The following is a 25,768-nucleotide window of genomic DNA, read 5'->3' as shown; positions in this document are numbered from 1 at the left end:
TTCTCTCTGCTCGAAAAAAAACAAAAAAAAACTGGATAAACGCATTGTCATGGTAACGCCGCAGGTATTATCGCGGCAATAAAATTGGAGAGCTGAGCCATGAAAGGACTTGCTGGCCTTTGAGATCTTCTGGTTCACTCCAAACGCCGCTGGTCACTGTGATGGACCTGTGAAGTCAACTGTATGACAGCGACTTTGTACTTATCAACTTAGAGCTGCAGACCTGAGAGCAGCATACCTGAACCTTCCCACTTGCTGTCATGCCCCCACATCTCTATTTCTCACATTAGCCCTTAACAGCTGGTGTGGCATGTGTTCCTGTTCCGCATTTAGATCTTAATCGCTGCACAGTGAAACGTCTAAATCCCTCTTCTGGGAGGGTTTTTCTGTCTATCTTCCACTCTGAGAGCAAGTCAAGCTGGGAATATGGCCGCTAGATCCCTCACCTGTATTTCATGTTCCATCAGCCATCAAGGGCGACTGTGGCTCAGTGGTTAGCATGCCCGTCTTTCAATCAGAGGATCGGTGGTCGATGTGTCCTTGAGCAAGACCCTTAACCCCAAATTGCTCCTCGTTGCTGTGTCTACGGTGTATAGAGCAAACATGTAAGTCGCTTTGGATAAAAGCGTCAGCTAAATAAAATGTAATGTAATCAGCTGACCACACTGCTATTTGTTGGGAAGATGGAAGATGAAAGGATGGGGCCATTAAAATCCGAACATTCTAGTTTTGGTCAAAGTTACAAAGTACCTAATTTCTAAAAAGGCATTGGAATATGCTATATATGTACGTACATGTATCCTTATCTATAGCCATTGTGTATTACCTACAGATGTCCTGCTCTGGACGCCATGTTAGTTCGGATCCAAAAGTCATTCAAGAACACAAACATGACTAACCCATTAAAGCAGTGGTACACCAGCAACTCCCATGTTCTGCGAGGTAAAATGACAAAGGAGTCCTGGGGCTTTAAAGGGGGAGATGTAGGAGTTTTTGGTGTTATTGGGCAAACCTTTCATAGTAACCTTCCAGCATATTTTTATTTAAGTGGCACCCCAGGGTGGGTGGCATTTATCAACAACAAAAAAAAGGCAGGAAATACGAATTTGAAAATGCAAAAGCGTACTGGTGTCCGATTGTGGTCCGGGTAGTAGGGACCAATCAAGTTCATGCAGGTCCTGGTTGAATGCAGATAATCAGTTTGTGCAGTGAGCAAAAGAGGCGGAACGCATTGGCCGAAATGCAATCTCAAAACCCTCAGGCTATATTCCGACGAGGATTTCGCTTTTTATTGGTTTGAAATTAGCTTCTGCTGCTTGGGAAACAATCCGATTTGCGCCTGTTTGTCTCTCAACTCCACATTTCAGACTTCATCCCGATCCGATGCCATTGGCGGCATTCCATTCGTCGACCTGAACTATGAATGATTCATTCATGAGTAATACGTTACAGGGATGAAATCAATCGAGGCATTGGCGTGTGTAAGCCTGTGTTGTTGGCAGTCTTGAGGGGTATGTAAGCAGCGCCGGAGCCTGGTGGCAAAGCCCATTTTCTCTGAAGGCTCGTCCTCTTGGGGTTTCATTCACAGCTGAAGCGAGCATCATGGGATACCCTCCAGCTGATGTAGTCTGCGTGGTGAGGGGAGTTGCTGCACGAGGCACCAGTGACTTCTAAAGACTGCTGCCTGCTTTGAAGCCCTCGCTCCTTTTTATTAATAAAGTGACTGCCCAATGTTGGGGGAATTGCAGCAGCCAGTGCCCATCCCCTCACGCCAGTTAGACTTGGGGATCTGAGAAATTAGAGTTTGCATGGAGAAAGATGGCTTCAACATCTTCAAACAAGTCTTTGAATAATGCAGTCTTTGCCAGAGAACTATACATTTAATCTCCCCAACAAGACCAACATCACGAATCAACCTTTCAGTCAGAACCAGAGGTTATCCATACGCTTGTGATCAAGTTTCATCCTTTGCTCTCCACTTAAGACGTAACCAAAGTGTGACAGAAACGTCCTTTCACACACCTAATACACACTGTTTCTAATCAGGCTCTGTCTAAAGCCGTAATGCTATAGAAACCGAGGCTCGCATGCCTCCACGGATGAAAGAGTGCTGCCCTCTGTGCTTTAGCACAAACATATCCATATTAATATAGCATGAGTCACACTGGTTCCTCTGAAGCATCACTGAGAGGGAAGTGAAGCAGTCATCAGCCCCACGTAGCGTAACAACGAAAAAAGTGAGGGGAAACATGAATAATAGACGTCTGCATGAGTGATTGTGTTGGTGTCTTATGCATAATGATATTGTGTGGTAATTGCCATAGATATAAACAATTGTAATGACCTTTTGTCTGAAGATATTACATTGTGCTCGACTGAAAACTAAGCAAACACACAGGAACATCAGGGGGGGCTGGGGGAATCTGAATTGGAGCGAGGGGTCAGGTGAGGTGTGTGTGTGTGTGTGTGTGTGTGTTCAGCATTGTTTCTGCTCTGCTGTGTTTCGGTGGGTCAGGCCTAATTACAGCTCAAGGAGAGGTTGGTTGTCCAGCAGAAACCGAACGCCTTGCGAGGTTTAACTACCGTGAAGCAGCTGAGCGCTATCCGCCGCATGAGCCTCCACTTGGCCCAGGTTGTCCCCGTCCAGCTTAAGGTCCCAACTTGGGGTCTGTTCAGGTGTTTAGTTACGGGAAGAATTGGCGCTCTGCATTATTGTAATAACTCAAAATACACATCCTTTTTGCTCAAATTCACTCTGATCGATACGAACCTTCCACTTCTTAATAGAGTGCATTGAAGCTGACTTGTACATCTGTCTTTGTGTAAAGAAAGAGGCTTTCAGTCAAAGAGTGAAATAAATCAGTTGATAAGGAGTAAAACGTTCTTTTTGGCCTTACATTTCCTATCCTTTAAAAAAATATCAGTTGCTCATAGGTCATTGCTTTTGTTAGCTCCAGTTAAAGCGGTTTGTGTGTTTGTGGGAAAAAGTCAGTCTTAATCCTGTGATATGCTTACTTCAGTAGTTCTTAGATAGACAGTCACCTGTAACGCTCTTAATGCTCATCAGACCTTCGACTTATTAATCTGGATGTGCTGCCATGCGTTTTAATTACTTTCTCTTATCTTTGGTGCATTTTCTTTGATCAGCTAGTTGAGGTAAAGCTGCCTGGGAGTATTCCAATAATAATACTGCATGTTCTTCGTCTTTAAAAAGTATTCATGCAAATTCTGTAACGTATTTAGATTTGTTTTTAATTAGCGGTACGTCTTTTGTTAGCCCCAATATATGCATTTACAACATCATCTCTTCTTTTACTTTTCTTTTGTTCTACCATGAGTCTCTTGGTAGCTTATTATCATGATTCTCTGTATAAATCATGTGCTTGATTCATCTATTCCTGTGATATTCTCTGTCAACCTGAAACAGTCAATCCAGTCAGACATACAGTCAAGCAGGGCCCTGGTTCCCCTCACATTGTTTTTCATCCCTCAAGTATGTCTCTGCTTTCGTTCAGACACATAACAAGGCATTACACCTGATGCCAGCGGCAGGTCTCCGTCCGGCCTTCCACGCATTTGTCTTCCCTTATCTGCTCTGAGCAGCGCATGTACAGCTGGCTAGCCAGAGCCAGGCTAGCGGACTGTAAAGTAAACACGGCACTTTAGGGACCGCACAGGCATTATAATCAGTGGAGACAAAGAGATGGGGAGTGGAGGTCAGCTGGTTAATGAGATCAGCCACTGTGTAAGGCCGGCTATCTGTTCAAACCTGGGAGGCCGGGCCTGCCTCTGTATTCAGATCCAATCAACTCAGCCAGTCAGTATCCATCAAAATCAGCTGCACCGAGTCATCATTCTGTCCCCCTCCTTCAATTTGAACTTGATTGTGATTTGAACGCGCTTTCTTTTTGTTCTCCAGGGGAGCTTCGTGGCCAGCATGACCGCCACACTGAGGCAGATGGAGGACTATCATTACGCTCATCTGATCAGCACCTTTGGCAAGATACGGAGCGACGTGGTGGTGAGTACACCTTCCCAGTGCGTCCGCGTCGACGAGATGAGACACTTCAGGCGATATTTCAAGTAATGCCTTAAATTGCAGGTCCCATAAAGTTTAGTATCACTTGGCTGCATTTTCTAGAAATCAAAAGTTAGATTAGATCTGCTAGGAAAATGTTTTTCCTCCACAATAACCGGTGCAATTGAATCTGTGTTAGTCCCTGCCCTCAGGCTGCTACATGCGCAGCATGCTCTTGATGATAGAAGCTCCTATGGGAAGCAGATCACTCATTGCAACCAACAAGTTGTGGAGGAGGGATAAATCTCACTGACGCTATGGATTTCAGCTCTGAATAATTCCTCCCTCAGAGCTGTATTTCTCGAGGATGTACCGCCAGATTGGCGGCATGTTACTTTACTCTGACAAGGCGGGGAATCCCACTGTTGGTTATTCATCTCAACAAAGGACTTTTGAGCTTCATAGGAAAATCCTTGAAACTCATTTATATTACAGGTAAAGCTTTACGATCCAAGTAGAAAGAGATTCTGGTTTCATTTGCAGCGATTGCTGCTTTTATTTGGTATTAATATAATAAAGTCTTTGTGAGAATGTATTAACTTAGATTATCACTTGAGCTTGTGTTTGCTGACATCCTGTTCTGTCCCAAAAGCAGTATTTATAAAGCTGTGCGTTTTTTATTGGAGGCATTAATGGTATTTTCCAGGTGGCTGAAAAACTAAATCGGCATGAATGGAACTCTCTGACCTTCATGATTGTATACCGAGCTTGTTTGAGGCTGCCTGTCTAGTCCCAACGCAGGATAAACAATGATTGTAATAAAGCTGGATCTTCCCACAGATTTATTGTTCATGAAGCTGGCGTGGGCCATATCCACATTTCAGAACTGGGTGCAGCCCAAAGGACTTTGTTGTTTTGCAGTTGTTCTCTAAACACGCCCAGCACAGGGATTCATCCAGGAGTGAAACATCTACTGCCAGAAATAGTTATTTTCATGCATATTTATGCTTTTGGTTATTGGCTGCAACTCTTATTAAAAGAAAGCCATTGCAGGTGTGTCAGTAAATAACAAATATTCAAATTAGAAAAAAAGTTGACGACTGGTCAAAGGCACAATAAGTAGAATTTGACAGTTGCGGTTTGTAAACATAACATTCAAAATTGGCTCCTCCTCCCCGGCTCAACGAGGGTTACGGTGAAAGTTAACCCCAGATTCGCTCTCGTTTTGGAAGGAGCTTTGTCTGCTTGGCATTTTGCCAAATTATGTTTGCGTTTATTTATTTATTTTTTAAATTTTTTTTATATAGGTTTCTTTTGGATGTGTGTTTACAATTTGGCACCTTGGTCGTTACATTTTGAAAGAGGGCAGAGGGCCTCTGAACATACAGGAACCGCCACACACTTCTAATGGGTCCTCAGGGTATCAGTACTCAATATTTTGAAGGTACAGAGCGAAATAACCCAGTTCCAAGTAGTACTTCTAACCGGGTATTGGTATTAGCATCATCCTTTTTGAAAGGATACCAAGCCCTAGTCAGGTGATGATTGAGAGGGATTATGTTTGTATGAGATTATACAAGTTTTTCTTTTAGAAAAATCCTACTCATTGGGCCTTTTTATGAGGCAGGGTTTGAAGTCATGCTGCTGTAGAGAAGGAAGAGCTGAACATCTATTAGTAGTATAGATGAACCTACTTATCAAGTTGTCATGTTGTGTGTTAATAGCTGATAATTATGTATCCTGTTTGTTAATTTAATATCCCAAGAGCAGTTTTCCCACGAGAAGTAAAACAGCTGCAATCTCGTTGTACTACAACATTTAGGGATTAAGAACACGCTGGATTATTGGTGCCACCTGTGAAAAGTAAATATGGGTGTCACCTTGACCTTAAAAACTAATCTAAAAGCTGTTTCTGCCTGAAAGCCACAAACTACTAACAGTTCATTTCAGATTGCCCTTATCTCGGCGGTGGAAAGAATAACAGTTTTGATTTTGAAAACGTTCTCTCTCTTGCAGGATTTCCTAATGGAAACATTTATCATGTTTAAAGATCTCATCGGGAAAAACGTCTACCCCTCAGACTGGGTCATAATGAACATGATGCAAAACAAGTAAGTGCGACGCTACTGGACACATGCAAACAGACATAAAACATGCTGCGTTACACTGTTATTGCTATGTAACAATAGTCGGAGGTGGGTAAGTACATTTTCTAATTTGTTTCTCTCCATGCAAATATCGGCACAAGGCCTCAGCAGCGTAGCAATCAGACGAGCATTCAGCGCAGCCGCAAACAAACGCATGAATAATAGATGCTCGGGTGTATGCTGCCTTCTAATTTCCAAACTTAGTCTCAGCATCTCTTTACTTTGTTGCTTGTTGTGCTGCCACAGCCTTCTGTTTTATTAATGTGAACACTGCCTGATTCCATTTTTGTTGAAAATATAAAGAGTTGAAAATGTGCTTTGCCGTTTTCAGAGTTTAGTGACTTGTCAGATGAAGCTAGAAAAGTATTTAAAGGCGCTTTTGAGAGTTGTTCCTACTTCCATTTGTATCTTTACAGAACACTTGACCCAGAATGAGCTGTTATGCAATAGCACAAGAAAAGCTGTCAGATGAAAACGTTAAGTCAGTTTTTCGGTAACGATCAAAGTCTTATTTCTTCTTTCCCCTCTGTGCATTTCTGAAACTGCTAGATTTGTCACAGTGAACTGTGGTCAAAGATCCATGGTCACTGGGAAATGTACATATCTATATAAGAGTGCACCAATTAAGCATTACATTCTTATAACATTGTCAGACTCACAACTGACTGTTGAAAAGGATCAAAATCCATGCAGCAGAAACCGAGATGCCATCCATTTTATTTCATATATTTGTCCTCCTGGTCAATCCCTGGTGCCTACATTACCCACAGTGCAACTCAACTGCCAACAGACAAGTGTGTTGTGTTGTTAACGGCTAATGTAGCCTGCAGCCGCTATTCTCAAGCAGAGATGAGGAGCTGGCTGCAGAGGTGTGGTAAACCCCCTCATGTCTAACAACACACCTCCAGATTTTTTTCATTTCACTTTTAATCTTCATACCCAGACGACACTGACTCATGTAACAATTGAGGCAATTTAACAGATTTCATGCAGCTCCCTCTGGAGCCGCAAAAGACTTTATACAGCTGTATTCACGAATGCAGTAGTGCTCTACCCAAGATAGACTTTGATATGTAAAATCAGTGGAGTTATCCATCAATGGAACGTGCAGCAGACAAAAAAACAAGGTGAAAATAACAAGGCATTACACAATAAAACAGAGTACCTGGAGCAGCATCTGTTGGAGCTCAGCTATCAAAGTGGCCATTTGCTGCAGGTGCAGAGCTCACATAGGCCGCCCCACCGTGACTCCCTGCCCACTCCTTCCAAAACCATTTCAACATCATCACCAGCTAGCACATTTGACTAGAGATTGCATTGCTTCTCAATTTTGGTTCTATTGCTTCCATCAGCCCATTTGATTGCTACAAGCCAGCGTTCTTTTGGAATTCACACCGCGCCCCCTCCTAAAAACACCATCAGCCACCTGGGTCACAATGCAGAAGACATCGGCGTAGCGTGGTGCTGATGCAAATCTGTTCTGCTGTAGATTGTGTGTTAGTTTAGGGGTGTAAAAACATGCAGTCCTGACCCTCTAACGCCACACACAAACACACACACACACACCCACACGCATCAACAACGCATGACCAGACTAAAAAGCTCGTCAACAATGTGATCCTGTACTTTCTGAAGCTTCTTTAGGGATTTGATGCCAAATGTACTGTTGCAAAAAAAAGTTTTATTTTTGACTCTGGAGGCCAATGTTTCATTTCCAATGCCTGAATCTACCCTTGTTTCTCTTCGCGTCTTGTTTTTGACAGCCGTTAGATACATTTTGCATTCTAGTGAGTGCATTTAGCCACTTGCTGGAGTTAGATCATTTTTAAACTCAATGAAAAATAAGCCTGTCAAAGTATGACTCATCTTGCAGTCTTTACACTCGAGCCTGTTTGAATACTGCAGGTGTCGGCTTTGTGGCCAATTAGCAAAACTTCCATTTTTTGCCATCCGTCAGAGTGGGTTTGATGGCTTGTTTCCTGGAAACCCAAGGTGACACATTCATATGTCCCACGAGAAAGGTACAAGTGTTTTTGTATTGACTGTGTGTGTGTGTGTGTGTGTGTGTGTGTGTGTGTGTGTGTGTGTGTGTGTCATGCTCTGTTGCTGTGTACTCTGTGATTGCCAGGGCATTGGAGACTGATTTGAATTCACAGCAATCAAACTTGAAAGTGTCACGTCTCAGAGGCGGTAGCGTTACCACCACTTCATTCTGAAGTTCATTTAGTGTGTGTAATCTGTGTTTATTTTAGTTTTTAGAGCTGTAGCTCAGGGGGATGAGTGGTCGTCCCGCAACCACAACCACAAGGTAGCCGGCTCGATCCCCGGCTCGATCCCCAGTCCCCCACACAGCTCACATGTCGAAGTGTCCCTGAGCAAGACACCCAACCCCAAACTGCTCCCCGGGCGCCTCACAGGGCTGCCCACTGCTCCCCATCCAGGGAAGGGTCAAATGCAGAGAAGAATTTCCCCAAGGGGATTAATAAAGTGCATGTTTCTTTTCTTCTTTACTCTCCTTTTGGCCCCGTTTTGGTCCCCACCAACTCCTGAGAACAATGTCTGGCTCTTTTAGATGTTGGACTGTAGTCACCAGCTTGTTGTTAACTCCGTCCGTCCCATTAGTGCTGGACAGGTAGTGTGCAGCGGGTTTATCAGAGCTTGTTTGGTAACAACAGCTGCCTGCTTTAAGGGATTAATGAGAGCAGTGAGACTGAACCATGGAGGAGAACAATTAGCCAAAAGATGTTAAATAGCTGCAGGTAGCTGAAAAGTTGGGTGATATGTTTCTGTATTGTTCATCTTCTACTAAACATCTTGCTTAGTAGACTTTTAAAGTAAATGCTTGTTTTGCCTTAATTAAAGAAATGCACTACTTCTTCTTCGCGTCATCATCACTCAGTTGACACATTTCCAAACTTTTTGAAACTTTTCCTCCCTCGTGTTTCCGTGGCAATCCCACACTTGCCACATTCAGCACACAGATAGCCACCCACGGCACCAGCAGACCGTTCTTTCATGTCCACACATTATGACCGCAACGCTAATGAGATGGGCATCAGCAGCAGCAGAAGAAGTCCTTTCCTCCCACTCCTTCTTCTCCACCCATTGCCTCACACTTCCTCAAGGTTTTAAACTGATTTATGGGCGCTAATTGCCCCGGGGACAGGCGCGTCAGGCTGGTGCGCCATCGGCTGCCATGTTCCCCCCCATGTCAACTGACCACGGCTTAATAGTGACAGCTAACTGGCAGTAGCGATGGACTCACACTTTGTCCTCCGAAGTCACAAGTATTCTCACCGAGCTTACTCGGGTCTTAACACAAAATTGACATCTGAAGCGTTTCAGCCTCTGACGATCCGAACCTCGAGGTCCCGCTCTTTGCTTGTCTGGCTTTATCCAGGAGACCTAGATTGTGCTCGCATTTTAAAGCGTGTTAGCCATCTTTTGTTGCTGATTTGCAGTAAAATGAAACAACAGGATTCAACATGAGTGCTCCTTGTATACAATATTTAATGCTCCTCTTTAGACGTGGCAATATTGCAAAAGCTTCAGGGAAGATATGACACTGAATGGGAATTTATTCCTGGTACATGTGTCCTGAAGGTAAACCTTGATTTTTGTTAAAGAGCGCTCACTGAAGTTGGAATTTGCTTCAGTGCTATATTACTGTCGGTTTTCTCCCAGGGATGAAAAACCTTGCGTCATAGTTTCAACCAGACAACAGCAGCTGGCGGCTTTGTACAGTCAGCTAAATGAAATGTGTTTCCTTACAGATCTGCATAGTACACTTTTCAAGAACTCTGTGCTCCTCAACCTTATATCCCAAAATGTGCTGAATCACTGCATACTATGTGCTGTCATCATCATCATCATCATCATCCATCTGAACGGAGTTCACTGCCAATGCTGTTCTTCCTTCCAGTCGTAAGGCGAAGGATTTTGAACAGCTGTTGCTGTTGCAGCAAACAGAAGACTTCATTAACAGATTGAGTAAAAATTATGTATTTGAATTAGGGATATTTGAGTATTTAATCCTCCCGTTCTAAAGCTTAACTCTTTAACAAATTAAAATATTCAACAAATAACAAAAGGGCAGTTAACAGATCAAGTAAAATATTGTTTTATAATCATTGCAAAAAATAGATTGGTTTTAAACTTTAAAATCAACTTTAAAAAAGGTTTTAATTCACTGTTATTCAGACAATATTTGCAGATAGGTCATTGTTTTACTTTCGGCTTTGATCGGCATGCAGAAGAACACATAACACGTGTGTTTTCGTGCTTGCAAGATTATTAAGACTCTAAACTTCATTTATTAGACTTGAGTTATCAGATGACCTTCTCGAAATCCGTTCATTTCCCCAAATGACGCCAAGTTTCTTCCGGAGATGTTAATTATGTGTAAGAATGGTAGATTGAGAGATGAATAGGGAGTTCTCCGAGAGCCCAGCGTGTCAGATGAAAAGATGAAAGCCCAGACGAGCTGAAGAAGCAGCTCTTTAACTCGATAACCCATGCCATCGGTCCCTCACAGACTCATTAGGAGAGGCTTTCTGAGGCTGGCTGGCTGCCGTTTGGTGTTCTCTCCATCACTAATCCAGGACCTGGAGGGCAGCTCTGGAAGGCAGGAGGACTCGCGGAGAGTGAAAAGACTGCCAATGATGTTGTGATCCTGTTTGCCCCTGTCCAAGCCACCACCCACTGAGATTTTTTTTTTTTAAATAGCGCCTGTGGGCTTTGTGGGTATCTGTATTATACTGCTGTTGTTTGACATACTACTTACTGTGCTGTTTAGAAGGAATGCTAGTTGGGAGCCTCGCAACTCTACTTGTAGTCACTTTCACACAAGTTGCATTGGTCCCGAGGGTCCCAAAAAATTGCAAGATTCTTGAAATCCTTTCAAGCTCGATTAGCGAACTTCAACGAGACATCAAGTAAAAATAAACATGCTTAAGTCAGTAGCGTCCGATAAACTGCGGATTTGCCGCCGCTGCACGAAAAAGACAAAAAGAAAACGGGTAATTCTCAACGGAGGGCTTCCAGGCAAATAGCCTAAAGGTGCTCCTGTGGTAATTGCGCACATTTCAAATTGGTAAAATACTTAAATTTGCTGGGCGGGCAAAAATAGCCTAAATTCACAAAGATCGGCGCTAATAGCCACACGCAGTTACAGTAAGATTATTGGCATCAGAGAGTTGGAGGTAACTACAGCACATTGTGTCCGACCCAGATCAATGAATCTCTCTCTATCCATTCGTTAATTTGCCCCTCAGGTGTCAGTTTATTAGGTGCATCTAGTTCATTAAGGTAATCTCTGCTGGCCTGTTACGTTAGACTGTAGCTGAGTGTATATTTCTGTTTATTTCTGAACCCCCAGTAAAGATTAAAGAGGAGTATATTTAATGCACACTGCCAGTGTTTATCAAAAGCCTGTGTGAGCTGCAAAGAACTGCCTGACCTTTACACGGCTCTACTATGCTGTTTTGTTAATGCGGTGACAGTTGTCTACTCTCTCTCTCGGGTGTGTGGTTTGAGTGGTAATTTTGCAATAATGAGATTAAGACAGAGGAACCGCGGGAGAGCCATGAAATATGGTTTGGGACATATTGCTGCATGCTGCACTTCATCACCAGCTGCTGCTGTATGTATGTATATATGGTTATTGTTCACCAGCATGCCAGCTCGGATTTATATGCCCAACACACCACCTTTACAGACTACTCACAGTGGACTACCTGGAGCGTCTGTCCATGTCTGTCACCGTGTGCGTATCTGCTTGACGATAAGTAAGTAATATTGTTTCGCCCGTGGAGTGCAGTGCACTTGAGTGGCTGTGATCGTATCATGTCAGCTGGCCTTTGAATAGTTCCCCCCTGAGGAGGGATAACATCCAGTGTGATTTCTCTCAACGTGGTTTTATCAAAGTCATCAAGACGCAGCAGGGAGGCTCACTGTGTGGGGGAACTATCCGTCAAAGTAGCCAATAACTACAGACGAGAGAAGTAGATCCATAAAAGAGCTAAATGTAAGTTAAGTACCCTTTCCACCTCTCTTCTACCTTTTTTTTTTCTTTCTGGCAGACAAGTGAAATTACATGAAATAAGGATCACTTAATACATTGAGGCGGATGGTTCATTTGAGACCCAGTGAATATGCGTTAGCTCATATCTGTCTTTCCTCTCTGAACATAACTGACATGTTTGCTGTAAAAGTCACTGAATGCTCCTTTTCCCTTTGATAGCCCAATTACTTCTGTCTTTAGATCAACAGTTTGTCGAAACTGCGTTTCTGATGCGTTTCAATTGGAATTCAACTCATCCTTGATACACGCTTCAATGTATGACTGGATATGTTTGAGTTATGGCTGTGCATCCTCATTCAACTGTTCATATTAAGTTATTTTGTTGTTTTTTGTGCGTTTGGGACCCACACATCCACCACGACCTCCCTATGCACAGACCTTATTGCTCTTTATACTACATCGGTTGTCCAGGCTCACATTTACATTGATTACATAGAAATGTATTGCGTGGGATGCAAACACATTACAGTGCATTGCTTCTCATAGCAATAGCTACAGTGTAGCCTGAGCATGGCTGTGCCAAAAGAAAGTCAGAGACTGTGGACTAAATGTTTTGTGTGCAAAAAAAAAAAAAGTCCAAACGCTTTTATCCTTCTTTCTCGTTTTCTCCAAGCACATAATTTGTATTCAAGGAAATTGTGGAAAAAAGACTGTTAGAATCTGTTTTAATTGCTTTGTGATTCATCCGTTCCTCGATATGAACTTTGGCGACTCTGTGACTCCGGGCCAAAAAGTGGGAGTTTTCCTGCTCACTAGTATTTTGAGTTCTGTCTGAATCAGCCTGTGTTGTTCTCATTAGTAATCCGGTCACCTCTTCAGAAACTTTTGGCCGAGATGAAAAGCAGCCTTTTGCTGTCATTGTGTGTGTGTGTGTGTGTGTGTGTGTGTGTTGGCGGATGCTAGTGCTCTTCAGCTCTGACACTGGCATCACGCAGCCAGCCTGGTGCTGCCAAGTCAAAGCGACGGCGGCTTTTTTTCCTAGCGGTCTCATGACAGATGGGCCCTCACCGGCCTGGGGGGGTCGGTCAGAAATCATATCTTTCATACAGTCCCACGTACACATTCTGTGTGTACCAACCCACAAAAACATATCAGACGTTATCTTTTACTTTGCATCTATCATCAGTTCAGTTTTCTCCACTTAAATGCATCAACATTCTTCTGAGGTTATTCTGGTTGTCAGTAACTTCCAAGTGATAGGAATTTGCTAAATTTTATATGAAAATCTATGATTTGATGGATTGTTTCCACATAGCTCTCAACATGGCAACAGCTGGCAACTAACGGAAATCTTGAATATATTATCAGTATTTGAATTTTTTTTTAACCCAGCTCGATTTAAGAGACCTTTTTTGTTAAAGTGGTTTAAAATGTAAAGTCACACTGAGAGCAGTGCTGCCTCACCCAGTGGTGTCATTGAGTCATTAGAGCTGCACTGCTCAGTATAAATTCTTGCAGCCCAGTTTGTGATAATAAACTTTCGCAATAGTATTGAGTTGAAAATAGAGTATGTTGACAGATAAATCAATTAGATTTTAGACCAGGTGTCTGATATAAAGGTAATCTAATTCAATACATTGATCTGATAATGAAGGTTTTTGACCTTGGCTTATCTTTGAGCACAGGCTGATACGCCCGCTATTACAGCAATAGTATGCAAATAGATGGTGATCATTATCGGGGATGCTCTCTGAACTCAATTAGCAAGTATGATCCGCTGATAACTTCCTTATTAGCATATATGCTAGGTGTCTGCGGTGCACGTCATCCGGCAGAATTCTGTGTGCTTCAGCTGCAGGCAGTAAGTAAGTAAAATGTAAAAGCAACAAGGCTATGAAAAGCAAATCCTCTGTTGTCCGTGCCCAAATGTAAATGTGCAGCACACCCATCAATCAGCGGTAATGGGGGGATTTTTCTGACACTGACAGTTTGATGGGGCATATTCATCATAATGATGCCATATGTATACAGTACCGGAATGGCTCTAATGTGGAGGAGCTGCTCTTGCGCTGCCTAATTAAAAAGTTAAAGGATCTCCAAGTTGTGTTTTTGTCTCCTTTAGCGGGAAACAGGGAAAGCCTGTGATTTTCCAGAGATGATTAGAACTGCTTTGATTTCCCTGCTGAACTTGAGGTGAAAAAACTGAAGTAACAGGGCAGGCTGTTTTTAGGAATCACACATCTCTCGGCTGCGCTTGATGTCTTTGCTCAAGACGTAAAGCAAACACTCAGTCCGTCGGATACGTCTTTGATTACATTTCCAGTAGCAGCTCAAATTCCCCAGTCATTAGTGTTTTGCTTGTAGTTGTAATGGAGTTATCAAGAAGTGTTTTGTCATTGTCTCCCCCTCTGCATCTTATTTTCCCTCTCCCGTCCTCTGCAGCATAACGACCGGCCGGCACAGATGTTGCAAGGCAGCCAAGCTCTCTCCTCTTGGCATTTGGCTTTGTTAATAATGCAAGCCGCAAAGAGCAGTGGCACCGCAGACTGTTTCACATGCCGTTAATGTTAACTGTGCTGATTCACACTCCTCTCGCTCTCTGTGTGCAAAGAATATTCCCTGAAATCAATATGGCAATTAATTGTAGACTGTACAGTAATTACAAGTTTTTATGAATAATTCCTCCGAGAGTGGACTAACTCAAATACAGAGTAGAGCTTTTGTTAGTTCAATCGCGTTTATTTAAGGGCCACACTTTTTTTAATGTAATACTGTTTAAGCCCACACAGTAAAGATATATTCCAAAATTCAGAAAATAATCTCTGGATGCCTTTAATCATGTTTGAAATGGCCTTTTTGGAGTCTCTTTTTCGTTGGAGCCCACTGTGAGGGAGAGTATATTCTATTTCCATCCGCCTCATTAAGTTTTTCACTTTAATTAATGGCAGGATGTGCTCACAGAGGAACTGTCCTGTCTGTTCGTTAAAGCCCATTTTGTGTCGGAGCTCAGGCGGACTGCTGGCTTCAAATAGGCTTCCAGGTAACGTAGTTTGCATTGTTGTGGGAACTGCAACACAGAACACATGCTGATGGAAAAGCATCTCACCTCAGCGTAAAGATACCGCAGATCAGTAATCCACTGAACCTACAAAGTAGCCTCTGGCAGTGTCAACAATTTATCTAATTTTTGCATTTATTTTTATATATTTTGTATTTGTTTACTTTGTTTTATAGTTTATCTGACGGATGCAATGCACAATACTTGTATTTGCACCAGATATACAGGCGAGGAGAGCAACTTTGATCTGTGTCCCCATAGCAAAGGTTGTACAAGCAGTTAAAATCTAAACAAAAATGATAAGTCAGTTGCTGTCAACTTAAAATGATGTGCTTTAAAACAAACACATCATTAATACAACTTACCAATATTAATATACCAATCAATACCAAAACAAAAACCAGACCCAACTAGCTTTTTATAAAAGATTAAAGCTAAAATCTAAATTAAACAATTCACAAGAACCTGAATTTCCACTTGGTATCAATGCAGTCTTTAACGCGGGCCGATGTAACAGCGGTTCTGAGTATCCCGAAGCCAATAGTACCTAAAAGTACAATTTGTTCCAAACAAACTATTCATCGCCTTTTTTAAATTTTGTTTTCATTCCAAAAACGCAAAAATAATGAGCCCCACGTATTGAGCGGTAATATTTCTCAGCACACAGGTGCAGCAGATGGAGATTAGCATTAGTCCAGTGTTCGGCGTATCAACTTTATTGACATGTTCACAGCAGCAGAAAATTGAGTGAGGTGTGCGGAGGGGGAGCCTGTGCTCGTTGCAACAGGATGGTGGTAATAGGCTGTCTGAGTGCCGAGGAGACGGGAGGGAGGGGGTCTCCCATTCTGAGGCCAGAGAGCCAGAGAGAAATGTAACAAAGGTGTTTGATGACAGTTAACCTTTTCAGCTAATAATTAAGGTGACTCTTAATATGTATCACACATCGGCCCGGGTAGCATTTAGTCAGCAATGGAGCTAAACGTGCGACATGAATATTGCATAGCTTTAAAATACCGCAGATCCAACAGGTTATTCCTGCCCACGGTCAGTTAGATGTGGCGCTGAGGGAAACCCCCTCTCCTCCCAGAGAGCCCAGGTGGCTTATTGCCATGCTGAAACGTAAAAGTAAGAGACTCCAAGATGATGTGTGAGGATTTGCTGATTCCCACAGCGATGCCTAGATAGAGTGAGGGTTTACCTCGAGTCATGACAGAGGAGGCGGGGCAGATCTCTGCTCACCTGCCAGCGTCCATTACATGAGCACGACATCTTCATGCGGCTTTATTGCCCGCTCATGAAACCCTGATGCACTCCACTTAAGAGGCATACCAGATGTCCTTGTTTCACCTTGCCTTTTTGTTTATTGTGTATGGCACATCCTGATGTGTCTTAGTATGCTGCCTTGGTCAATCTGCCGTTGCAGTTTGTTTATTGATTAGCAGGATGGGAGTGACGACTGAGAAACCACAAGACCCCGGAGTGTTCCTTAAATAAAGTAAGCCAGGTGATTGATTACACCGGGCTTGACCTTTTTTATTCTCCTACAATCAGGATAAGGCGCTTTTTTTTCCTTTTTCTTTCTCCGTGGGTAATTTTTTGAGATAAGTACACACATTGTTGTACGGCTGGTGCCGCCAGGGAATGAAGTTAAATAGCGGATGGGCCTCTGACTCTGTAAGTAGCAATCATAATTCCCCTCTAAAAGCTTCATGCCACTTAAGTTATTAACATTTAATTCTGCAACATCAGAGTGGATTAACCCATCAGACAGTGTTCTCATTAGGATCTACTCATTGCATCTTTTTCGGGAGTGCCTCCAGCCCCTTCTGTACCTCCGTCTGTCAAACAGAGAGATTGAACCTGTGTTTCACCTCGGTTCTCTCGGCGCTGAAGCTCTCTCTTTGAGTCTGGCTACAGCTCTCAAACTAGTATGCAGTCTTCCAATGAATGAGTTCATATAGGGAGATTCTGAAGTATACAGTGGAAACACAATGCAGGAAGTAGTGTCATTTGTTTAGCGTTGTGTAGTGTGCAATCGTACTCTTTCCCCAACCTTAACCAAGTCGTTTTTGAAAAACATTTCCGTTTCTCTATGTATTTTGTCAAGAGCATTGGGTTCCACAGTGCTGAGAAATGATACATGAATACTGCCCCCCTCCCTGGATCAAAAACTCAATGAATAAAATTCACATTTAATTATTTCACAATGACTTTGAATGTACATTATTTGAGTAGGGAAGTATTAATTAGAAACTACAGAATGTAAATACCTTTACTTTAAGGTGGGAGAAAAATGTGTTTTTTTTATTATGAAGACTGGATCCAAACACTTTCCTCTTATCTTTCCAGAGTGTTCCTGCGGGCCATTAATCAGTATGCAGCAGTGTTGAACAAGAAATTTCTGGATCAAACCAACTTTGAGCTACAGGTAAGAGCTGAACCTTTTGAAAGTATTTTTCTTGTTCTGGAACAACCTTATTGCACACACACACACACACACACACCCTCCCTCCCTCCCTAACGATGCTCTTTTAGTCATGTTAAGTATTATTATTAGCAGCAGATTTGGAAAAGATCTTCATGGCATTGCTTCACTGCAGAGGCTGCTTTTAATGTTCCAGATGCAGCATTGTTGGGTCTTCTGAAAAGAGGAAAGATAGAAAAAATCTGAAGGGTGTAGCCATACAAAATTGTGGCTCAGGAACATCAATTACTGTGTAATGGCTGGCAATTTGATGTGCATTTCAGAATATTTGAACCTGCTCCCACTCGAAAAGATTAACTTTTTCTGCTTGCTTTTTACATTTCTGACACATGGAAGAAAGTTAATGTCGTCACCAACTACACACTGCTGTTTAAAGCATGTGTCTTTATTGATTATTAGTGGGATGTATAGTACTTTGATCTCTCTTTATGATGTATGAATAAAGAGTTACATCTCAGGAGAAGGTGGATTGATTCACATTCGGACAATTTTACTATTGTCGCTTAAACATGTATTTTCATGTATTTTGACTGATGTGAAAGCTTGCACTCTATATGCTCTGGAAGCTCATCATGAAGTCATTTATTTAATGTGGATGAATGGACTTTTTCCAGTAAAAAAAAAAGTGGCTATTAAGACACACATTTTTTTTACTGTGATTGTCCGATTGACCTCCATTAGCACACTAATGGAGGTCAGTAGCCTAAATATCCAGCCTCTCCAACCACTGGGACAGCTTTCCTACACACAAGTACACACAAAACCTTTTGATTTAGTAAAACTAAAAAGCTTTCCAGTCCGCATTGTGTGGTGTTGTACTGAATGATACTATTGTGAAACTGCTTTCTGACTTGCAGCTGTGGAACAACTACTTTCACCTGGCGGTCGCCTTCCTCACCCAGGAGTCGCTGCAGCTGGAGAACTTCTCGAGCGACAAAAGAGCCAAGATCTTCCAAAAGTGAGTACGAGTCCACAGGGCCTCCGCATCGCACACCGACGCACAGCCCCAGCTCCCTCCGCAGCGTGAGCGGGCTTTATATAACTCATCGCGCGGAGGCTCACAGGGATGCCCAACACACCACGGCGCCGGTGGAGGCTGCTCTAGTTGTTTGCCCCTTCTGAACAAAGCAGGACAGCCTCACAGTAACTCCAGGGGTTATCGAGAGCACATCTTGTACTCAAGTGCCAGGTGTCAGACAAAGTTGGGAATCCCTCGAAATGTAGGACACAGGTAAAAGCATCTCCTCCATGCTTTTTGTAACTCTGCTTTCAGTAAGTTCAGTGAGCAGTTTTGTTTCCCCGCTGCCTGTGTCCACAAAAAGCCATTCATCAGCATTAGTATTTCTCATAGAGTGTGGTAATGCAGCCAAACGTGGAAATGCTTTCTGGGCACACGTGGACCATATTGGCTCTCATCTTCATTTGGAGGAGCTTTCGTCGCTAAAGCATTCATCACACTGTGCCCGAGCCCGACAGTGAGGCTCCGAGTTGGTCAGTGCTTTATTATCGGACCTGATAAGCTCCCACACGGAGCAGCAAACAAGACGTTCCCCACCTTCCTCCCCTTGTCAGCCTTCCCCGGAAAGAAACAGCTCTTTGATTCGCATACACAAGCACTGCCATTCCTGGCGGAAGCACTGAAAGGGGATAATGTTGCTATTTGCTGTTTATTTGACTACATTCATATACAACCAGGTAGCTCCCAGAGAAACCCAAGAGGATATTATACAGGGTTTGGCAATTTTTCTTTCACCCTCTCTTTCTACCTCTACCCACCTACTCCACTCGCCTTCTCTGTGTCTGTCTCCCTCCACCTTCTACTCACCTTCTCTCTTTTACCTCTCCGTCGCTGCATCCCGTCTTCCTGTGTGCTGGTGCATGAACTGTCAGTCCTGCCTGCAATGCCAATTATTGTGCCTTGCTGTGGGAGAACAGAGGGGTGGAATCAGAGTTGTGTGGAGCGTGGCTCTTTAGCTCTAAAAGAATCGGCTTTTCTCCTGCGTCACACATGTCTCTCAGTGCCGTTTGTGATGTTCTGGTCCATTACTGGAGCCTCGTTTCCTTCTCACATTTGGATCGGGATACTGACATGCTAACGTGTGTCTACAGACATGTACTGCATGGCCTGACTAGATGGATACATGCATCTGTGTGGAGCCATGTTGCTGTGTTTCCTGTAGGGCTGTGTATCGTGATACAGCGGTTAGGAGTCTAATTTTTGGAAAACTGTCATAGTATAAAGAACACACAACTATATGCATACAAGATGTGTTATGCAATCATAAAAATGGCATCTGCGTTGGTCACAGCCCCTGTAGCATCCAACATCATAGCACTACTTTGAGAGGTCACGTACACCAGTGACATTGTGACACAATATTTCTGTTTTTTTTTTTTCTTTCACGCCTAGTTTCGACACCTCAGCAGCAACTCTGATGAATACAATGTTTCCAAAAAAAGTGGACAAAATCAATTGCAAAAATGTAATACACGTTTTGATAGACTGGTCATTTTTCTTTATTAGTTTGTGTACATAAAGGGGCTCTAGCCAGTGATTGTGGATATGCAGCCACACACACACACACACACACACACACATAAAGAGCTGGATAAATGAGCATGCAGCAATGTCATTGTCATGATGTGTGCAAATGAGTGATGAGTACAGGGAGTGTCACAGTGTCAGGTTCTGTGAATATAGCACACTAGCTTCGCTTCCGGCTTTGATCCCAATCATCTCGTCTGTTCTCACAGGCCACTGCTTGTCAATCACTTTTGTTCTCGCTTGCTCTACCTGCCACGTCTGTCTAGATCTCTGTCCTCCATCTCTTGTGTTTCCATCACGTCATGCACTCCATGAAAATGTCCTCTTTCTTCCTCATAATCTTGCTCTCGCCCCCTGACCCAGTGGCATCACGCTAGATCCACTCGCTGGCGCTCCTCACCTCCACTGTTTTTCCTAGTCGATCTCTCTGAGAGCTTTCCTTCCCCGTAGCTGACAGGGTACGCGTTGTAGGCCCTGACAGACGACAGTCATACCTGCCCGTCTCACTGCCTACAGGGGTGCGACTGACACTGCGCCTGCCTCGGCTCAGATGAGGACACGATGCCTCCTGAGCGTCTATGTAGAGACACGCAGCTGCGCGCTTCCACTGGCTCACATGCGCGTGATCAATCATATACACAGGTGTGCGCAGAAATAAATGAGAAGACACTCTCGACTTGCAAGGTGTGGATGAGAGGCAAAAACTGTCTAAGATGTGATGCATAATTCAGCTGTACAGTAATTTCGAGAGGTGGGCATCTTTTTTATACTTCATCATCTTGCAAATACTCTGCGTGAAGATCAATCCCTGGGCAACACTCTGACAGATAAATGCTGTAAAGTGTTTTGACTCAGCCAGACTACAAAAGAGGTGATGCAGCGTCTTCCTTAAAGATTATTTCAATGCTCTTCTCCTCTCTGTCAGAATACATTAGTGTGTCTTTGTACAGTATTGGCAAAAACAATCAATTGGGTTTCCAGAATTACATCAGAGAGAGTTTCACTTAAGTTTGATTTAACCATACTCTTGTATTGATGCACACCTTAATATGACAAAATTACCTTTTTGTCATATTTTCTCAAAAGGTCAGTAAATGGTGACGGTAGCACACGAGACAGATAACCTGTGATGAAGTCAGGTGCCTCCTCCCAGTGCCCCTAATGGGATTTGTAGGATTCCACCGTCTCTGACACAGCTGTCAATCACAGTTCATAAAGCTTGTAAACTCCTATAAAACTGTCAATTCATGCAGCGCTGATCAGACATGAATCAAGACTCTGTTACTGCATCGCCCCGTTTCAGAGGTTTTCAGGGACATATTTCAGTGTTCTGTAAAATGAGAACGTTTGACGATGGGCGGTGCTTAGTTTTAGTGCCCCGGTTTTCAACAGTGGGTTGCAAACTTTGCAAAATGCTAAATTCTCTAGATAGAATAACATAAAAAAAATCAAATCTTGTCTCGAACCAGTTGGCTGACTTTTGAGATAGTCTAAACCAACTAAAAACATCACTTGTTCCACATTTCCCAGCATTAAGGGGATCTGTAATTGTCTGCCAGGCTCTGTTTGACATTTTATTCTCAGCGTTTTAAACCTATTACAGAACAGTGGGAAACGCGGCACGGAGAGACGTATCCATCGACTTTGAGCCTAGCTTGTATTTCAGCTGTCTGATCATCCCCGCAGCCACATGGCTTGGTTGAGGACAGACACTGTGATGGTCGTGCACTGCTTCAAAACAGAATCACAATATTGCGGTTCAGTGCCGTTATTCCCCACGGTGAGCCAGCAGTGGAAATACATCTGATTACTTCTCAGCATGCGATGGTGCGGCTAAAGCGCGCCGCACCAACCCAGTGGAACCCCAGTATAACCAGTCAGAAGTAGCTCTCTCAGGACGGTTATCTCCATTGTGTCCTCTCTACTCCTCATCTTAAAACAATTTCAGGCTTCATCTTTCTCACTTTTCTTATCCATTGTCCAATCTGTTTTTCAGAGGACTAAATCCATTTCTTTAGCTTCACGCATGTGATCGTTTTCACACAACTGGTCTCACTTTCGGCCTCACTGCCCGTTGTTTCCACTCCTGTTCGTCTCCCCATCATTCACTGTCCGTCTGTCCTTTCCACTTCACTATTCGTCCTCTCTGTGACCCCGGGCCTGTGTGCGGCCGGCACGGAGACGGGCTCCGAGCTGCCATGGAGATCGGTTCATGACCTAGACATGGCAGAGCTGATCTCCTTTGCAACAGCTAGACAAGAAGTCAGGAGGGTAGCGATCCTTCCAGCTTCCTTTGCAAATCTTTGCTTTTATAAAAGCTCTTGACACCTTGGGTCGACCTAAAATAACTATTCAAACAAAGACTGTCTGATCAAACAGTTTGACCCATTTCCTCTGTCCTCTGTCTTCTTTCCTCTGTCCTCGGTCTTCTTTCCTCTGTCCTTTATCTTCTTTCCTCTGTCTTCTTTCCTCTGCCCTCTGTCATGTCTTCTGTCCTCATTCATCTGTCTTCTTTCCCTTGTCCTCTTTCCTCTGTCCTCTTTCCTCTGTCCTCTGTATTCTGTCTTATTTCCTCTGTCTTCTTTCCTCTGTCTTCTGTGAGCGGTCCTCTGTTTTCTTTCCTCTGTCCTCTGTCTTCTGTCTTCTTTCCTCTTTCCTCTGTCTTCTTTCTTCTGTCCTCGGTCCTCCGTTTTCTTTCCTCTGTCTTCTTTCCTCTGTCTTCTTTCCTCTGTCCTCTGTCTTCTTTCCTCTGTCTTCTGTCTTCTTTCCTCTGTCTTCTTTCCTCTGTCCTCTGTCTTCTTTCCTCTGTCTTCTGTCTTCTTTCCTCTGTCTTCTTTCCTCTGCCCTCTGTCCTCTGTCTTCTTTCCTCTGTCCTCTGTCCTCTGTCTTCTTTCCTCTGCCCTCTGTCCTCTGTCTTCTTTCCTCTGTCCTCTGCCCTCTGTCTTCTTTCCTCTGCCCTCTGTCCTCTGTCCTCTGTCTTCTTTCCTCTGTCCTCTGTCCTCTGTCTTCTTTCCTCTGCCCTCTGTCCTCTGTCTTCTTTCCTCTGTCCTCTGTCCTCTGTCTTCTTTCCTCTGTCCTCTGCCCTCTGTCCTCTATCTTCTTTCCTCTGTCTTCTTTCCTCTGCCCTCTGTCCTCTGTCTTCTTTCCTCTGTCTTCTGTCCTCTGTCCTCTATCTTCTTTCCTCTGTCTTCTTTCCTCTGCCCTCTGTCCTGTCTTCTGTCCTCTGTCTTCTGTCTTCTTTCCCTTGTCCTCTGTCTTCTTTCCTCTGTCTTCTGTCTTCTTTCCCTTGTCCTCTGTCTTCTTTCCTCTGCCCTCTGCCCTCTGCCTTCTGCCTTCTGTCCTCTGTCCTCTGTCCTCTGTCTTCCTCTAAGGGGCTATACAATGTATTTATTTTGGCCGGAGGCATTATGTTTTCGGGTTGTTTGTCCGTTCTCGTTAACGCCGTATCTAGGGAAGCAACGCCTTGAGCAAATTTAAAGAATACGATAATAATTTGGTGGTCAAATGTCACTGTGAACTCACCGAACACGTTTGGGCCATAACCCAAGAATGAATATGCTAATTGTGACGATTTAACAAATGGTAAAATGATGGGGTGAGGACATTTTGGGCGGACATGGATGTTACTACAACATGAGCAGTTGGCAGAGGCACACAAGCGCACTGTCTTTCAGATGTCCACTAGCAGCCTGGTTTTAATTCACTTTGTGTTGATCTCTGGGCTCTTCCTTTAATTTCGCCTCTTACTTCAACTGATATCTTCATATTATTAGCAACAACATTGACATTGACTTTGGTTCCTAGCAGCTGCAGCACAGATGAATCATGACGCAGACATCCATATATCATGTTATGTTAAACACTCCACTATTGGTATTGCATTCACGTCACGTACACAAACAGGAAGCCGTTCTCTAAGTCATTTTATCTTCTGTGCCGTGATTTGACCGTAGCATAACATGTGATCTCGTTTTGTCTTTCAGGTACCAGGACATGAGAAGACATATTGGCTTTGAAATCAGGGACATGTGGTACAATCTAGGTAACTTACCCAATATTCTGTCAATATTGTTCCATTACAGTTGTAACCAAAGACAATTGTGTTTTTTTTCACTGTTAAAGATGTTTATGCTTGTCTGCAAACCAAAGTACTTTTGCCGTCTTACGATTCAACTCGACAAAGAACATCAGCTAAATATAGACCAGCGTTTTAATGAGCTTTATGGTGTGTGATTAGAGGGACTCAGCAGTCGACTCTCAGTGGAATGAAATTGTGGTGTTAGATTTGGGCACCTGTGCCTCCCTTCAAGTCTGCTCATTGCAACCTCCACCATCTGATCCCTTTAATTAGAGCCTTACACCAGATTAGACTGACTCCTTCACTGGTTTTAATGAGCCTCTTGCTTGTGTTGAAGTTATTTACCTCATGATTGTCACGGAGCATTTTTTATGAGAGACTTGATTGACTTTCGGGAGCCAGTTATTTTGCATTCGTTTGGAACAGCAAATTTCAAAACGATAGCACACTGAGGATTACTCCTGTCCTGTTAGGATCTACAGGTTGTATTTTAAACCAAAATGGAACTCGGTTGTGTGTCCGACACTTTGCATTTAAATGTAAATGTTTTGTTTTCCTCTCTTAGGGCCCCACAAGATCAAATTCATTCCAGAGATGGTGGGTCCTATGCTGGAGATGACGCTGGTTCCTGAGATCGAGTTGCGAAAGGCCACCATCCCCATCTTCTTTGACATGATGCAGTGCGAGTTCCACTTCACATGCAGCTTCCAGCGGGTGCGTCCTTCTGAAGCTCGACAAAACAACAGGACTGTAACAAAATGACTTTATGATTATAAGTAGGGGGGGACTCTGAGGAGCAGCAAACACTAAAGTTCAATCGCCATAAGCGCATTTGTTATTCTGCAAATCTCATTTAGCTTTGCTCCGATTATCAACAGCCACGGCGAGTGGAACTTAATGTTGTGTTCCCGTTACACTGCAAAATTAAGCCTTTCTGCATGAGGAAATCCGTTTGGCTACAGCTGTTCAGCCATAAAATGTCTCAGGCAGTTTCCTGCTTTGTGGCGTTTATGTGGGCGCCCAAAGTATGTGATGCTTATTGTATTTGTACCACACTGTAAAACAGCACAATGGCTTCATGTCTCGGCTGCTCCTTGTACTGTAGTCCTGTGTAAGACCGAGGTGGTTTAAACAGAGAGCTGCTAATTTAGTCTGTGTGTCGGGATCTCGCTCATTGGAGGTGAATGCAACTTTTCATTCTTTACCTTTAGTGAAATGGGATCAATTTCTTCATTGGCCTGACCTCCTTTTAGGCTGTAAGTCAGTAATATTTCCTATCCTTGGTCTCTCTACTTGTCTGTGTTTGTTGTAAATCCGGGGCTTAACAGAGATCAGCATTTATATCTTTTCTTACTTGGATGCACTCTCCTCTTCTGTTCTGTAATTGTGTCTGGCCAACACACGAGCAAATAAAG

General features: G+C 43.3%; 1 protein-coding gene across 13 annotated transcripts in view; it reads left to right on the top strand.

The window, feature by feature from the left end:
* Positions 1-25,768, top strand: part of dock1 (dedicator of cytokinesis 1) — a 163,002-nt gene that overhangs the window by 104,646 nt on the left and 32,588 nt on the right. For all 13 annotated transcript variants that reach the window (XM_079213915.1, XM_079213909.1, XM_079213906.1 and 10 more), the window contains 6 exons: positions 3,920-4,021; positions 6,035-6,129; positions 17,595-17,673; positions 18,588-18,688; positions 24,259-24,317; positions 24,919-25,067. In XM_079213915.1, the coding sequence (XP_079070041.1) occupies positions 3,920-4,021; positions 6,035-6,129; positions 17,595-17,673; positions 18,588-18,688; positions 24,259-24,317; positions 24,919-25,067 (585 nt within the window). The remainder of the gene's footprint in view (positions 1-3,919; positions 4,022-6,034; positions 6,130-17,594; positions 17,674-18,587; positions 18,689-24,258; positions 24,318-24,918; positions 25,068-25,768) is intronic.

This window comes from Taurulus bubalis, assembly GCF_910589615.1.
Source record: "Taurulus bubalis genome assembly, chromosome: 2".
NCBI lineage: Eukaryota > Metazoa > Chordata > Actinopteri > Perciformes > Cottidae > Taurulus > Taurulus bubalis.
This window is presented reverse-complemented; position numbering and strand designations above follow the sequence as displayed.